Source organism: Merops nubicus, unplaced genomic scaffold, assembly GCF_000691845.1.
Source record: "Merops nubicus isolate BGI_N331 unplaced genomic scaffold, ASM69184v1 scaffold11875, whole genome shotgun sequence".
NCBI classification, from domain to species: domain Eukaryota; kingdom Metazoa; phylum Chordata; class Aves; order Coraciiformes; family Meropidae; genus Merops; species Merops nubicus.
Genome location: NW_008611666.1, coordinates 6100 through 22078, shown reverse-complemented (window position 1 = coordinate 22078; position 15979 = coordinate 6100). Strand labels below are relative to the sequence as shown.

Genomic DNA, 15979 nt, shown 5'->3' with positions numbered 1-15979 from the left:
ATTCCCCGACAATACATCAACCCCCCTGACTAGGTATAACAATGAGAACAATTGTTCTCTCTTCAGTCATGTGTGTTTCTCAGGCTGTATTTAGAAAGCACTCCTATGGAGAAAAGATTAGATAATGTTATAATCATGGCAGTGCTTTCCTTCCACAGTGCTGAAGTCCCTCTCTGGTACTTATAGCTAAGTAAAAGTCTGAAACTGCTATTGCTCAGACTGCTCCTGTATGTCATAAACGATGTAGCAGTTCCTGATACACACTGATGCTTTTTAATTTCCCACTTTCTAAAACAACTGAAACAACACAAATAAGCTACGCTTACTTAAACAACTTAGGTCCAGGGCTTTGATTGTCTTTAAGCAGGAGCCAGGTCAAACATTCTATTTTTGTTCTTGTTCAGCTAGTAGTGATACCACTGCTGCCCAAATCTCTTTTTAGCCTCAGGTTTGGTCAGTGGGTGACCACGATCATTGTGAGGGGAAATGGCACCATGCTGGAGGACACCCTCGATTAACTATGCCTGCTTAGCATACAGTTGCTAAACACTTTGTGCTGGGACAGCCTGCCATTTGTAGAGTCATGATCAATGTTTCTGAGGCCACCCTGCCACACCTGAGAAGAATGTACACAGATGTCAAAGAGATCTTCTATACTTTGTTATCTGGCAGTCCCTGAAATTTGGGGCCCCTTGACGGGACCTTCATTACTGTGCAGTGCTTGGTTCAGGGCAGCCATGATTACACAGATTGTGACAGTTAACACTCACAGAACCATAGAATTACCATGGTTGGAAAGGACCCCAAGATCACCAAGTCCAACCTTTCCCTCAACAATTCCCTAACCACTAGACCGTAGCCTCAAGTGCCACATCCACTTGTTTTTTTGAACACCCCCACGGATGATGACTCCACCACCTCCCGGGGAAGTCCATTCCAGTGTCTAACCACTCTCTCAGTGAAGAAATTCTTCCTAATATCTAATAGAAATCTTCCCTGGCACAACTTGACGCCATTTCCCCTCATTTCAGCCTCACTACAACCTCCTTTTAGGTACTTGTAGAGAGCAGTAAGGTCTCTTTTCAGTCTTCTCTTCTCTAGGCTAAACAACCCCAGTTCCCTCAGCTGCTCCTCACAAGGCATGTTTTCCAGCTCTCTCACCAGCCTCGTAGCCCTTCTCTGGTCCTGCTCCAGCACCTCCATGTCCTTCTTATCCTGTGGTGCCCAAAACTGGGCACAGTACTCAAGGTGCAGTCTCATCAGTGCTGAGTCCAGAGGCATGATCACCTCCCTAATCCTGTTGTCCTGCAGGCCTTGGCAGACCCACGAGGCAAAGCAGAGCTGAGGGTGAATCCCCTACTGCTTTGATTGACTGCAGGGATAATGGAGAAGGTCTTTGCAGCAAGAGCATCCAAGAAGCTTTACAATGAATTTGTTCCATATCATGTCCCTGTGTGGTGCCCAGGAATGGTCCAGATTACATGCAGTAGGGACTGTGCAGACTATTGTGGACTTCTACTTGAATTCTTCCTGATGTAAACTTTGCCTGCTTTCCTATCTTGTGCGGCATTATATGGTATCCATGGGATCAGTACTGCTAGAAGAGGTACAAGATACCAAACAGGAGTGCAGCTCCATGTGCGGGTCTTTAACTGGGCAGCAGGCTTGGTGGTGGACTTAAACCTCAAGATCTGTTTATGGTCTCCATAGTGGATTCAGGTCTGCCATGTCACTCTTGAGGTCTGGTTGTTGTCCCAGCTGGCAATAATGACAGTCATGAAATCAACAAAATCTTTCTAACACCACTTTCTTATTCTGCTGCTAGAAAAATTTTTGGCTCTATTAAAACATGTTTGGATGAGCAGTGATATTTGTCTGGGTCCTATGAAGCTTCACCCAGGATGTTCACGGAGTCTGAAGACTGAGTTTCAGTCAGAAATATAGGACAACAAACATGACAGAGGCACAGCATTGGAGAGAAGGCAACAGCAGGTGTGACAGATAAAAAGGTGACATGATAGCAAGGCAGGCAAAAAGATGGCTAAATAACAAAGTGGAGCCATTGATGGCTGACAGCTCCTGGAAAATGTGAATGATGCCATTTGTCTCTTTAACACTTCCAGATTTAGTCTAATCTCTAAATGGTTTAGGAGCAGCCTGGTGGTGCTTGCATGCTTGGTACTAGTTGGAAGACTTCACAGTGGCGAGGCCACTCAGTGGGTAGGGTCTGCAAATCCTCCTTTGAGGCTGGCATACTTTAAGTACAAACACCGAGCAGAGCTTTTGCACTGGCTTCATTCTGAAATAGCCTGGTTCATTTACATACCACAACTGCTCTCTGAACTAAATCTCTAGTCGTTACAGACAACACAACTTTACCTCTAAGAACCTCAATACCACTCCAAGCCAGACCCCTGAATCCACAGATTTAGTTCTATTTTGAAACATGGCCAAGTTTTTAACAGTGTTGTTCAAAGCTTTAATTTTGTCAGAACTCAATATTAAAAAAGATATAGTATGCTCTGCAAACAAATGGGTGAAGCTATCTGTTTCAGTGGCCTGGATTTTAGTGCAGGCAGTTTATTATTTTAAAGAATGTATCAATGATTGTGTCAATGGTTAAAAACACAGTTTGTGAAGCATAAGATACACATTTTCTATCATCTGCCTTTTTTTCAATTGTACAGCTGATTTAATTTTTTCTCTTAGGAAAATCAGACTGGGATTTTTGTTCCCCTCCAAACAACCCAGAATTTTAAGACTTTATCTTCATTTAATTATTCTTTCATGCAAGCAAGTAGTGGGTTTTCTGTGAAATGTTATTGATATGCTTTATACTAGAGTCAGTGCCCCTTGATAAAGTGACGGGAGCTGTCTGTCACTCTGTGGAATGCTAATTATTCCATCCTCTCTCCTTGAGCACAGATACCTGGGGAGTCTAGCAAGCGTGGCTAATGAACAACACATGCAGTGGCTGTGGGACTTCAGTGGGAGGAAGCCCTTTTGGATAGGCAAGTATATCAGCTGCTTGTTTCCTCTATCAAAAAGACTCTTTCAAAATCTTTATCAAAACCAAAACTTTATCCTGTTGTCTATTGCTGGGTTGTTTTTGCTTTGAAACCTCTTCCATTTTAATACTAGCTGGTGGAGCTCCTGCCTCTTTATCTCACCTTTCTTTTGACTATTACTCTAACTATTTTTTCTTTTGACTATTACTCTATTTTATATTTTTTAAATTTAAATAATTATTTATGGTTTTGTTAATTTAGTAGTGTCATCTTTTATCAGAAATCTTGGAAATTAATGAGATGAGCAGCTAGAGAAGATTTCATGACACCATTTTATATTTACCTGTATATTTATTACTATGCACTTCTCATTTTAGGCAAAATGGAAAGAACTCAGACAGGCCTTCTCTGTACCTCCTGATACTTCTGTGAATGACTGCCTTAGCTCATGGACTAGGGCTATTGCTTTTTTGTAACCCTTCTTTTTTTCTGCTATACAGTCCACATTTTAAGTTATTTTTTCCAATTTTAAACTGCAGTTTTCAGCTCTTGGTAATTTTCCGAGATGGATTTACTAGCTCTACTATACCAACTTTAAAACTGCAGTTATTTTAGAATTGTATTTTCAATACAGTTCTAGAATTGTTTAATGGTATCATGATTCTGTTAATCTGTGAGAAATAAACTCCTCTGAAAAGAATAAAAAATCCATACCATTGTGTCAATTTTTAGATCTTGGTCTCTTCTAGTTGAGAAGACAGATCATGCCTGAAAATATGCCATCCGTGTTGGTTTTAGTAACTCCAAGTCTAAGAGAAAAGGCATGTTCTAAGTTGTATTAGTTAACATAACCTAATTTTGCATCTGTTAATTTCAACAGTGTAAACAAGTTCTACAAAATTCTGCCTCATTTTATTTTCAGAAGGAATTTGAAGGCATCTGAGGCTGGCAAGACATGAATACAACATTCTGCTTGGCACCTTAAATACCAAAAGAGAAACGTGGGAGGTGATAGACATGTAATAGATGAGAAAACATTTTAGAGAGGCAATAAAGCAGAAAAGTATATTTTCCCTTATTAATATATACATTTCTTTATTAGCTGGCACTAATTGTGATTCAGGTGGCCTTATGAGATACTAAATTGTATTTTACTTGTATTCTTCCAGAGGGGTTTTTCTCCCTGCACAATATTGTAAGCATTTTTTAACAAAGTGATTGAACAACGTGCTTTTGCTGGCATAAAGCTCCATAGACTATAAACATCACTGAGTTGGTCTTACTGATTTCACACAGGCTTGAATGACCAAGTCAATGCTGGACATTGGGAGTGGAATGGAGGAGAACCTGTAACCTACATAAACTGGAGAAGAGGCTCCCACCTCTTTCCAAAGAGAGGAAGAAATTGTGTACTGGTGCAGAAGCGAGGAAAATGGCAAGCAACTGACTGCAGGAAGGTCAAACGGAACAGCTATATATGTTCAAGAAAGCTGTAAAGAGTGGAGGATCCCAGTGAAGCTATGTTGTTTGAGTTTTACTTAAATCTGAAGATATGTAAGTGTATGAAGTTAGAAAACTGCTCTAATTATCAGCAAGGTTTTATATGCTGCTGGAGGTGCACAGTATTCCAACCAAGGTGTAGAGGTCAGTTACAAAGATTAAGTCCAGATTAAGGTTTCAACCCTCCCCAAAGACTGTGACTTATTCATATGTATTTTTAAACCAAAGATCTAGGCCTGAAGGCTTTCATCATATTATTGTGTAAATTATTTTTTTTTTTTAGCTAAAAAAAAAAAAAAAAACAAACAGAAAAGCCCCCACAAAACAAACTAGCACATCAGATGATTTGCTTCAGTGTTAAGGAGGGTGTTGAACTGACTGTTCCTTTACTTCATTACCAATAAAAACTGCAGCTTTGCCCTGCAGTCACAAAAAGAGGAAGACTGCTTGGGGTGAAAATGAGGGCAGACTCTGCTGGCTGAAAACTGGTCCTCTTGGGTGATGAGGAGAGGGACATTATGTGAGGAGGCTGGGGCATCTTTGGTGGATGCCCAAGTACAATGTCTTACAAAAATACCAGCAGCAGGATCTATCAAAAGAGTACCAACAGGAGCAAAGCCTTGTATTTCTTGTTCTGTCTCCCAAGGCCAGCTTCAGATACTGATGGATCTGCTCACACAGAACTGCTTTCACACTCCTAACCAAAATAGTTCAATATTTTTTTGAGTTGCAGGATGGTGCTGTAATTTTCAGTGTAATTAATATAGGACCTCTGTAAATCTAATGCTATATCAAAACATGATTTACACTAAAAAAATAAATACTGAAGCTTAATCCTAGAATATTATCTGGGGATATTCAGTGATACATGAACATCAATAGGATTTATATGTGTGTATGAACCAATGCAATTGTGAGACAGAATTTCTACTAAAGCAGCTATGGCTTTTGAAAAGTATTAATCTAAGTCCTTATTTAGGATTTGAGGTTTTTAAAAATAATAATTAAAAATCCAGATTTGGTTCTGAGAAAGGCTTAAAAAATCAGCATTTAATAGGAAATAACAGCTGCCCATAACTTAATTTTAACTTAATTTAAATATATGGAGTTGCAGTGTCACCATTTTGTAACATTATAGTAAATTTATATTTGACCTGTCATGAATCTTGCTTTAGGACCTTCTTACTGCCAGCCTTAAAATTAAAAAAAAAGAAACCAGTCATAAGCTTCCTGAAAAATAAAAATTTAAAGCTCCTCTCAAACCCTCCCTGTGCCCAGGATGAGCGTGTGACAGTTGGTGTGGCACTGAGTAGGGTGAATTTTTCCTGTACCTTATGAACTCTCATTCCTCCCATCTGCCTGCCTGCTGCCAGCAGCTGAGTCTCCCTGGTCCCCTATCAGATTGTCAATTCGGCCAGCCTCTGAATCAATTAGCTCTGTACACTATTTGCACCAGAGCTGCAAAACCTTCTTCTGGGGTTCCTCACAGCAATTTGTCAGTCCCGTGAGTCACAGCTGCAGCAAAACCACCTCTCACCATTTCAGGGATTATTTATCCACCCTCCTTGCCTTTGGCATGCGTGGGTTATTTATCCTTCTTTCTTGCCTGTGATATGGTAAATGAATATGCACGTGAGTAGATGGACAGTCTTTGTATGTAGGAGAGAACCTTTCTGAAAGGACTGCTGAAGATAAAAGTGCATTGCAAAATTAGAGGAAAAATACTGTGGACAGAAGCTCTTCAATCCTATTGTTTCTATCAACAGATACAGAAAAAAATATTTACAGGATTTTTTTTTTTTTCTTATGTCATGGTAATCTTTATGCCAAGCTTCTAGACACTTTTGCTAGACACTAACACTTTTGCTTGAGGGGACAGCTAGACCAACACAGATAGGCTATTTTTTTCAAGAATTCCCCAAACCAAGCACCCCTGAGTACCCATCTACACCTGGTTTTATTTCTGATAGTTTTCACTGAAAAAAAGATTAGGATCTAAAAGAGCACTCATGAGAGATCTTGCTGTTGTATTCTGGAATTTCAGGGAAAATTGACCACGAAAGCTTGGTTAGACATAAACATTGCTTTTTAGGGCCTTCTTTTTTTTTATAAAAAATGTTGAGTTTATTGGTGCTATATTGATAAAGCCTGTCCAGATTGTTTAAATACCTCTTCTTATTAATTAATAAATAAAGGACATCATCAGAGGGGGAATTTGGGGACATTCTCTTTTCAGTGGTGCTCAGTGACACAAAAAGGGGCACAATCTAAAATGCAGAAGTTACACCTAAACATAAATTTCTTTGTGGGTGACAGAGCACTGGAACAGGCTGCCCAGAGAGGTTGTGGAGTCTCCTTCTCTGCAGACTTTCAAAACCCACCTGGATACATTCCTGTGCAACCTATCTAAGGAGGGGAGCTGGACTAGATAATCTCCAGAGGTCTCTTCCAACCCCTAACATTATGTGGTTCTGTGTGAGTTTTGACCAACGTGCTTACTGCTTGATTAGTAGCTAATAAATGAGTCATGCCTAGTGATCTCAGTGAGATCACAACAATGACTTCAGTGGCTTGCTTTAATTTAATTTTTTCTGTTCTTAAAAATTTAGTAGTTTTACACAGACTTTTACAGCCTTTATTAGAATACTGCTGTTCAAAGAATACGACATACTCTAATCAGGGAAAGGACAATTAAAACAGCTTTTCTGTTGCCACAGGAAATGGTTGTCTCTAAAAGGCTTAGTAAGAATCCTAAGACATTATTGGGAATTTTTCCAGTCTTCAATGCTTTGAATTAGACTCAGTAAATCCAGGGTAAGTTCATTCAGGTAGGATCAGCATAAGAAGGGTAATTTCAAGAGGCTGAAAATAAGGACAAGGAGCATGTAAATTCTGGTGCTTACCTGTGGATGCCACACTTTCTGGATAAACAAAGGACTTACTTCACCAGAACTATCCATGTACATTTTAAGAGCAAGAGAACTAAGACAACAGCTGAGAGAAAAGAACCCCACTATTAGCCTAGATTTCCATAAAGGGATGGGCAATGTGGGTTCTCCATATGCCTGTGGCTTTTAACCACCTTCTCTCCCTGTCAAGTATCTTTTAAATTGGTTGACCAATTTCAAACAAATTTGAGAGAAGTAGTTGACTCAAAGGCAATGGTTGTGAAAAAAATGGATAGGCAACTGGCCACGGAGGCACTTCTTCCAGACAAAAACATTCCAAAGCATTTGCTTTGCTACTAGCTTCACAGAGATCAAGTTTTTAATCTGAAAAAGAATCAGAAAAGTTTTACAGACCTCTTTTGTACAGGGTGAAGCTTACAGAAAGCCTTCACGTCTTTACTCGTCCATTCTGAAATTATAAAAATAGCTTTGCAATATTTATCTATGTGATTCAGTGAATACTAGGATTCTACATTATTTACATCAGAAGACTGGTGCTATTGTAACTCTTACATTCAAAATACTGTATATATAATGTGTAACTTTTGTAACATGTGCTAATACAAAATGGAAACCTATTTTGGTGAATATGTATTTCTTCAGTTTCATACTCTCACAAAAGCTTTTTTCTAGTGATAAAAATGATAGTGGTGGGCATAAGCAGAAATGCACTTATCGCTGAGCATAATACACTGTTTATTTTGTTTAGTTTCAGCACAATGTAATTTAACCACAACAGCATAATATACTGTTTACTCTGTGCTTTTTCTGGATTCTGTTTCTTCTTCTGTATGAGCTGATTCCTGCAGTAATAACATAGGGAGAGCTGTACTGTGAGCAAACCATTTTTAAAAGAGAAAATGCTGTTTATTTTGAGAAGTAAATTTAAAAAGCCGTTACGGATCTGCAAGCAGATACATGAGAGAAAGGATGAATCTAAGAAAGGCTGTCACTCCATAAAATTGAATTTTTATAAAAAAGTAATTGTCCCTCAGTAACCCCAGTGATCTTCATGGAAGAGATCCAGATGTCAGTTCTCTCTTATTATCCTTTAGGAAGTTGTGCTGCTTGTAGTATGGGGAACTCTGCTACTCTATTGTTTAACTACTGTCCTCTACATCAGTACACAAGCAGTATATGGTTAGAAAACAAGAATACAATAGGGCTTGTTTATTTGTATAGCACTGAGGTTTTAGTCAGTATTAGTCTTAAGGAATAGGAAACTGGTATCCAAATTACTGGATATAAACACAGTAAGCAAAAGAACGTAATTTTATGATGAAGTTTTCAGATAAGTCTAAATATATTTTTGCTTTAATAAAAGAAACCTTATCTGAATATTCTTCCTTGGATTACATTACATTTTCTTGGCATTGTCAAACTCTTCACATCAGTCTAAGAAAGATATGTCTTCCTGAAGACTGAAATATCTCTGCCCAGACTCTTTCTCCCCTGCTTCACTTTTCCAGAGCTTAACAACCTGAAGCAACCAAGCACCTATCCAGTGTAGGTCCTCAGGCTGGGTTTGGAATTGGGTATGCTCTCTACTAAGCAGTACACATGCACCAGTACTCTTCAGGAGATGCTTCAGGAGGTGTCCAAAGTCTACCAGCCCGAGAATAATAACAGAGAGGAAGCCATTTGTTGTATCATGTGTACATAACAACAGCCAGGAGAACACGGACACTTATGTGTTCTATGAGAAGACATTTATGCTAGCCCTGCTGGATGCACACACATACTCACAAACATTTTCATCTACATTTTGGGAGCAGTTTGAAACTTAAGACTGTTTTCAGTTACGTTGCTAAAACACCAAGAAAGAGAAACATGAACAGTAAGGTATAAAAGAGTGAAAAAAGAAACAATGCAACAGAGGACTTGAAACAGAATATCAAAGGAGGGAATTCATGATGTACATTATCTAAGGTGGAAGGTACAAAACTAAACAGATTTATTGTCTGTTCATTCCTATCATACCTTGTAAAAAGTCTTTTGGTTTCCTAATTATAAGTTTCCCATGAGGCCTGTATGTGATCCTTTTCCCCAAAACTCAGTAAAACAATGACCACAGATGGCTTTCTTTGGTAAGTACAATAACTGGAGAATAAATCGCATCATGCTCATCCATTAATTCTGAGGTTTTCATATGGGTTCTGTAAAAGATATATCTGGATACAAATTTCTCAACATAGGATGTGTTTTGAAAATGATTGGATATTGAATTGGGTTGTAATATATAAAATTCATTTTAATGATTTAATCATCAATCACCCTGTGATGAGACTATTTAGCTCAACAGAAGGCAAATAATTCAAGCACTGCCTAAGAATTATTTTTAGGCATCAACTGGCAGTGTAAATAATTACTCAGTTTATGTCCATAATGACTGAATAAACTCTGGCTCTGAGACAAATGAATAAAACTACTTTGCATTTGCATAGCATTTGTCATCTACAGACCTGACAGTTTTAAAAGGATGGGCAAACATTCACAGTGACTATTTCTAGTGAAAAGAGAATGTCCCGAATAAATTGCTACTATGAAGGCAAATCAAAGCCCTCTTGAAAGACACCGGTGCATTTAGCCACAAGATTTAACAACCAAAATAAAGTGAAAACATATGCTATGCTTCTATGAAAGGGTAATCAGGCAGGAAAACAAGATTTTATAAAAGTTACAGAACTGCTTTTTTTGTAGAAATCTGAGATTAGCTGTATATGGAACATAATGATTATGTGCCCAGTCCAATCTCGTTGTCAGTTGTTAGTCTGTGAAGTTCATGTCACCATAAAGAGACTTATAAATACTATTTTTAACTTCAGATTTTGTCCAAATTCACTGTCTGAGCTGGGATGCCTTCCCATAATGCAGGCAGGCTCCTGGCTGAGCTGCAAGGCTAAGGACAGCTCTGCCACCTGTTCATGGTTATACAGGCAGCTCACTCCAAAGCAGATTTAGACAATGGGTAGAAATAGAACAAACTGTGCCCAGATGTACCAGGTCCCATTTCTTACCAACTTTGTCCCTTGGAAAGCAGTGACACCTTACTATCATAGGTGTGAAAGAATGGTGTTAGACTGGCCTGGCAGAACCAGAACCCGGCATGCTGCTTTTGGCTCTCCACATACCTTAGGCAAAACCACCTAAGAAAATGTAGGAACTAGAATTGGGCTGACCTAAAGGAGAAGAGAGTTCCGTTTTCTACCTTTGGGTTACAGAGTGTCTTACTGAAAAAGCTGTGCTTCAGCCCTCTTTCCTACTCTTCTGTATATAATATTTTATGTTTTTACACCTGGAGGAATCTAAAGCCGGCCTTTTTTTTCTTGCTGCGTGTTACAGGATGGAATAGTACATACTGTGAATGGATCCTGAACTGGGTTTTTTCAGTGCCACTGCACTGCAAATATAACACTAGCAGCTCAACATCTATGCATATATGCAAGTAGAAGGGTTTGTTAAATTTCTTTTTAATATTTGCACTGCAGTAATAACCCAGACCTGTTTAGTTTAGATAGAACTGTCTGGGCAGCACAATCATTCCAGTAGTATCACTTCCTTAATTTTTATGTGTGCATTGACAGAAGCAATCACTAAATCATTTTTATCACACTTGCTACACACAACATGACTTATTCTTTGTGAAGAATTGCAGAAAGAACCGTTCGTAAACAGCAGTAATAAAATAATTTTGCTCATATTCTTGCTACGAAGAAGAGAGCCCTCTGGCAGAAACTAACATGCTAACTGGGCACAAAACCATGCCTCAGCCCCATCAGACAAGAAGGGCAGAATACACCTGCACACAGAGTTTTTTTGTTTTTCTTTTACAGCAGAATGGGGTAAAATTTAACTGAAACTTAATAGCCGTTTTTCTTTTACCTTGAAAGTGGTGTGACTTTTTTTAAAGCAGGCTTTGAAGGGAGGTAAATTTGGCCTTTCAGGCGATTAGTTTTCAATTCTGCAAACATACATGTGAGTAATTGTCATTTTGCATATACAGATAAAGTTTAATACAGACATTGCTGGATCGAGACCACAGCCAGAACTTTTAAACAGAACGAGCTGGTATACTACTTGTCTAAACTTGTAGTCTAAAAAGAGACAAGGCACTGCCTAGCAAAGGAAGTGAAAGCTAGCTGAAGCAAAAGCAAATAGAAAGAACACTTCTGCTGTGTTGCTATAATACAATGCAAAGTTCTTATCTTTGCTGAATAATTTTGAATGACTACTACCAACATGTACCAAGGAATTTTATTTCCAAAGTCAATTGCTTTAGTTCAGCATGTTGGTCAATAAAGATAGGATGTGACTATTTAAATTGCACTTTTAGGCTACTTAGTTATCCACCACCAAATTAGTTGTCTTGACCCGCTGCACATGCTCATGTAAATATGATACAAGGACTTCTTTTGTGTACACCTCACAGCCAATCTTGTTGCAGATGCTAATATTTTCTATGATTTCACTCCTGAAAATTGTGGTAGAATTTGCTATCCCAGGGCACACTTGGGACTTCAGGAAGGCATCAAACCAGTGGCAGAATTAAATTATTCTCAGCTGAAATTACAGAGCAATAAAGCTTGTGCTTCATGGCTGTACTTCCCTTAATGAGATCATTCCAATGAAGTCAAGGCAAAAATACAGCCCAGTGTTTGTGTGTGAATCCAATTCTTGATGGAGCTCCATGCATTTCTGTTTCAGGATGGACCTCAAGATTAAACCTAATTTTAACTCAAGTGAATTATGCAGTATGGAAAAGCTCTAGACCACCACTAATCTTCTGCTAAAGTTATAAACCACTGCTTCACAAAGACGTAGCTAAGCAATTAGCTTACTTCAGTTATCAGGCAATAAAGTAGTTCCACAGAAATGAAAGTCAAATAACTCCATACATCTAGTACAGATCATCTAAGTTTTCAAGAGCAAAGAACAAATTAGCTACAAACTTAAGTCTGTGAATTGACTCTTTCTAGTAGAAACAGGAGTGTGTAGAAATTAGAGTACCTAAGCGTCAAATTATCTGAAGCAGAATTTCCTTTTAGTATTTTTAGATTAGGATCAATGTCTGCAATGTTTATTGAAAATACCTTTTCTTTCTCCCAAAACTTTCCTCTGTATGATGTTCTAGCAGATACTGTTTTTTTTTCTTACATGTTGCATAGCATGCTCATTTTGCAAAAGATACCTCCAGTTTAGGGTCTAATAGTATTTATATATTTCTGTTGAGACACTGATGTCTAGAATCATAAAACGTGTCAGTTTTAACATCTTTTTCTGAAATCCTCATTTTGTTTATGAACTTGATAGGATGCCTGTAATTGCTTTGGTGCCTGAATGGGATGTAGCAGCGTTAGTTAATCCCTGAGAACCTGAGGTATGAAGTTTCTTCACCCTGGGATCTTCTGTTCTGGTCTAGTGCTAGGTCTGCACTCCAGCAGCTGCAGACTTGCTGGGACAGGGGAAGCAAGGGCTAGTGCTCTCTGTCAGATTCCTCTTGCTGTGTCTGCTAGTTTGCAGTAGTGCTGCTGCAGGACTTGGGCCATATCCCAAATCTGAAAGACCAAAATTGGACTCAGCTTTTGAAAACATGGGCTGATTTGATGTCTCCAGATCCAACTTCATGTTTTAGCCATCTTTAATCAGCTTGCCTTTTCCTGTTGTGGCAAAATAACACCCCCTGTTTTGACAGCCTCTGGCTTTGTGGAATGGAAAGTCAAAATAAACAATGAAGACCACATGGAACATGCTAATACACAACCTCAAATGTTTCCTTGATTCCTAGGCCTATACTAGACAGCTTATCCAAACATTTCCTCCTGTTGATTCCTTCTGTCCCCCACGCCATCCTGGGTTACTAGATTTTAGACAGGAACTTCTAATACACAGAATCCAGATTAAAAGCAGAGTCTCATTAGCACGAACTCCTCTATCATAATTGTAATCTACAGTAAATGAATGCAATTAGCCACACCAGGATCACCATGGAGCCCTCTGCACACAGCCAGCCACCATAAGCTGACAGCAGGCTCTTGTATAAAGCTAGCACACGACATCCACTGCAACAGCAGGTCTACAGGGTTTCACTTTAAGGGACCATGTCATTGCTTCTCCTTCAGCTGTTAGTGCTCTCATGTCTTGGAGCCACAGAGCCACAGGGAGACTCAGGAAAAAGGAAAAGCAGAAGGCCATTTCAGCACCTTTTGTATCTGCACAAAGATCTGCTTGAAAGTAAGAGTTTTCGTGAGCTAGGAGGGGAAAACCCAGTAGGTGTTGAGGAAACTCTGGGAGAACCAAGCTTCTTTGTAGCAATTCCACAGACGGCATCAGCAAATGAGAAACAAGAGGAGAAAAAAATGTCCAGATTCATCCTTCCCACAGCAGAACTCCATGCAGATCAACACCTGAGAACACGAGCAGCACCCATAGGGACCTCTCCTGTGGAAAACTTCTCTCCATCTCACTATTCCAGCAAGCAGGAGGCTGAACTTCCCTATAGAAAAGATGCCAAGAAATTCTGGGACCATTTCATGTTAAAGAAAAATTCAGCATCGGAAGGTATAATCCTGCCAATCAAGACCAATGAAATGCATCAAGAAAACTGCAGAACCCTGCCTTTTTCCCAGGTAAGAGCAGGTGTCTGGGATCAATAAACATGTCCTTTCCCCTGCCTTTTATTATCAGCAACTAAAGACACAGCAGTTATTACACTTGCTCAGTGACAGGGACACTTCAGAACACTCACACACAGCAAATGGCTGGAAAACACTGCTGAAAAAGGCTGAAAAAGCTTTAGTGTGATGAGGCAAACGGCTACATGGCAGCACTAGAAAGCCACATATTCAATTTTCATAGACTTATTTATTCTCTTTATGCAAAGACCTAGCCTGAGCAAGGAGAGCAGTGGTGAGTAATTATGCAATGAATATATATCTAAACACTCTGTACACATTAATTGCCTGTATAAAAGATACATACACACACACATTGTGTAAATACAAAGTTTGGGGGCAACTATTTACAGGAGAAACTGCTTGTTTTACTATAGCTAAACAAAGATTCCTTTCTGCTGTATTAATAGGAAGACTAATGTATACATCTAATTCTGTGCTAAGAATGCTTCGAAACTGGTGAATTGTCCCGTGCTCAGAAGAAGTCATACTGTTATATTGTAACATCAAGATAAGCAAATATTGTAGATTAAAGTGCTGTTATCCTTGCAAAACAACATCTATTCTCAGTGTTGCCATAAATCACAGTCCTTTACGGACCATATTTTTTTCACATCTCTCTCTCTAAATTCATTTTACTGGCAGACATATGCAAATATACGTAGAAACTTGCACCACTTCACTTTTTGTGCCATGTAATATAGCAAGCTCTCTCTAGGATGGCTGCAGTTATGCCAATATAAAAGTGTTAGCTTCAGTCTAGCTTTTTATAGCCTGGAAGTTGACACAGGCTCTCCTGATACAAGGAATTTTTATGTTTGCAAATCAACAGATTAAAAAACTTCCATTACACTTTTAAAATTTTAATTTTTAAAAAATTGCTAAAAATGTCATGCCTCCTCCTTGTCATTCATTCCATGTCTCCTTCTTTGGAGACAAAATGTCAAGATTGTAGTTGAGTCTAGGTTGTGGTTTAGATACAAGAGTGATGTTTTAAGTCCTGCTAAGTGGTAACACTGCTTAACCATGTCAGAAATGCAGACTCAAAGAGTAATTAAAATCTAAACATGACAAATGCACATATTGGATTTCCCCCCATTAGATTGAAACAAATTTTGCCTTTATTGTACAATCTAAAAATTGCCCATGGGAGTGCTCAAGTTTTCTTTTAAAATCTCTGATGTTTTACTGCTTGATTGACATAAAAATTAAACATGTTCAAAGTAAATGTTCTAAGAAAAAAAAAAAATTTTTTTTTTTTTTTTTTTTTCCTTCATGCCTTCTAGCAAAGTCCATGGGCCCATTAATATACCAGAAACTTCAAACTGCTTTCTGTTTCAGGGTGTTACTCATGAGAGCTGCGACAAGGTGATGGTACAGAATAATCTGTGTTTTGGAAAATGTAGTTCCTTTCATGTTCCTGGTCCAGAAGATCGTCTGTATACTTTTTGTTCTCACTGCTTGCCTAGCAAGTTCTCCGTGAAGCGACTGGATCTCAACTGCACCAGTTCTGTCCCAGTGGTCAAAGAAGTAATGATTGTAGAAGAGTGTAAATGTGAGACTCAGAGGATTAAACATCCTGCAACTGGATCTCTACAGTCAGACTTGCAATCAAATGTACATGAGCACAATTAACCTGCGCAAAGTATCACTTAACTGCTTGATCATAAGAATCTGCCAATGAGAAAAATCAGAAAACTAAAGCTGTCATCACATTGACACAAAAAAGTATTAAAGATGAAGATTTTCTGCTTGAACTGTTTCTCTGCTTCAACAATAACATTACCTAAAATGTAACAGTTGTTTCCTTGCTGCTGTTAAAGAAATGGAGATGAGATTATGGGGTTTATGT

At 38.7% G+C, this 15979-nt stretch overlaps 1 protein-coding gene across 1 annotated transcript; it reads left to right on the top strand.

Moving 5' to 3' along the window:
- The first annotated feature begins 13554 nt into the window (after positions 1-13554).
- On the top strand, positions 13555-15762 carry CER1 (cerberus 1, DAN family BMP antagonist). The gene is made up of 2 exons (XM_008941288.1): positions 13555-14082; positions 15469-15762. The coding sequence occupies exons 1-2, from the start codon at positions 13555-13557 to the stop codon at positions 15760-15762; spliced, it is 822 nt and encodes a 273-aa protein (XP_008939536.1).
- Positions 15763-15979: the final 217 nt, after the last annotated feature.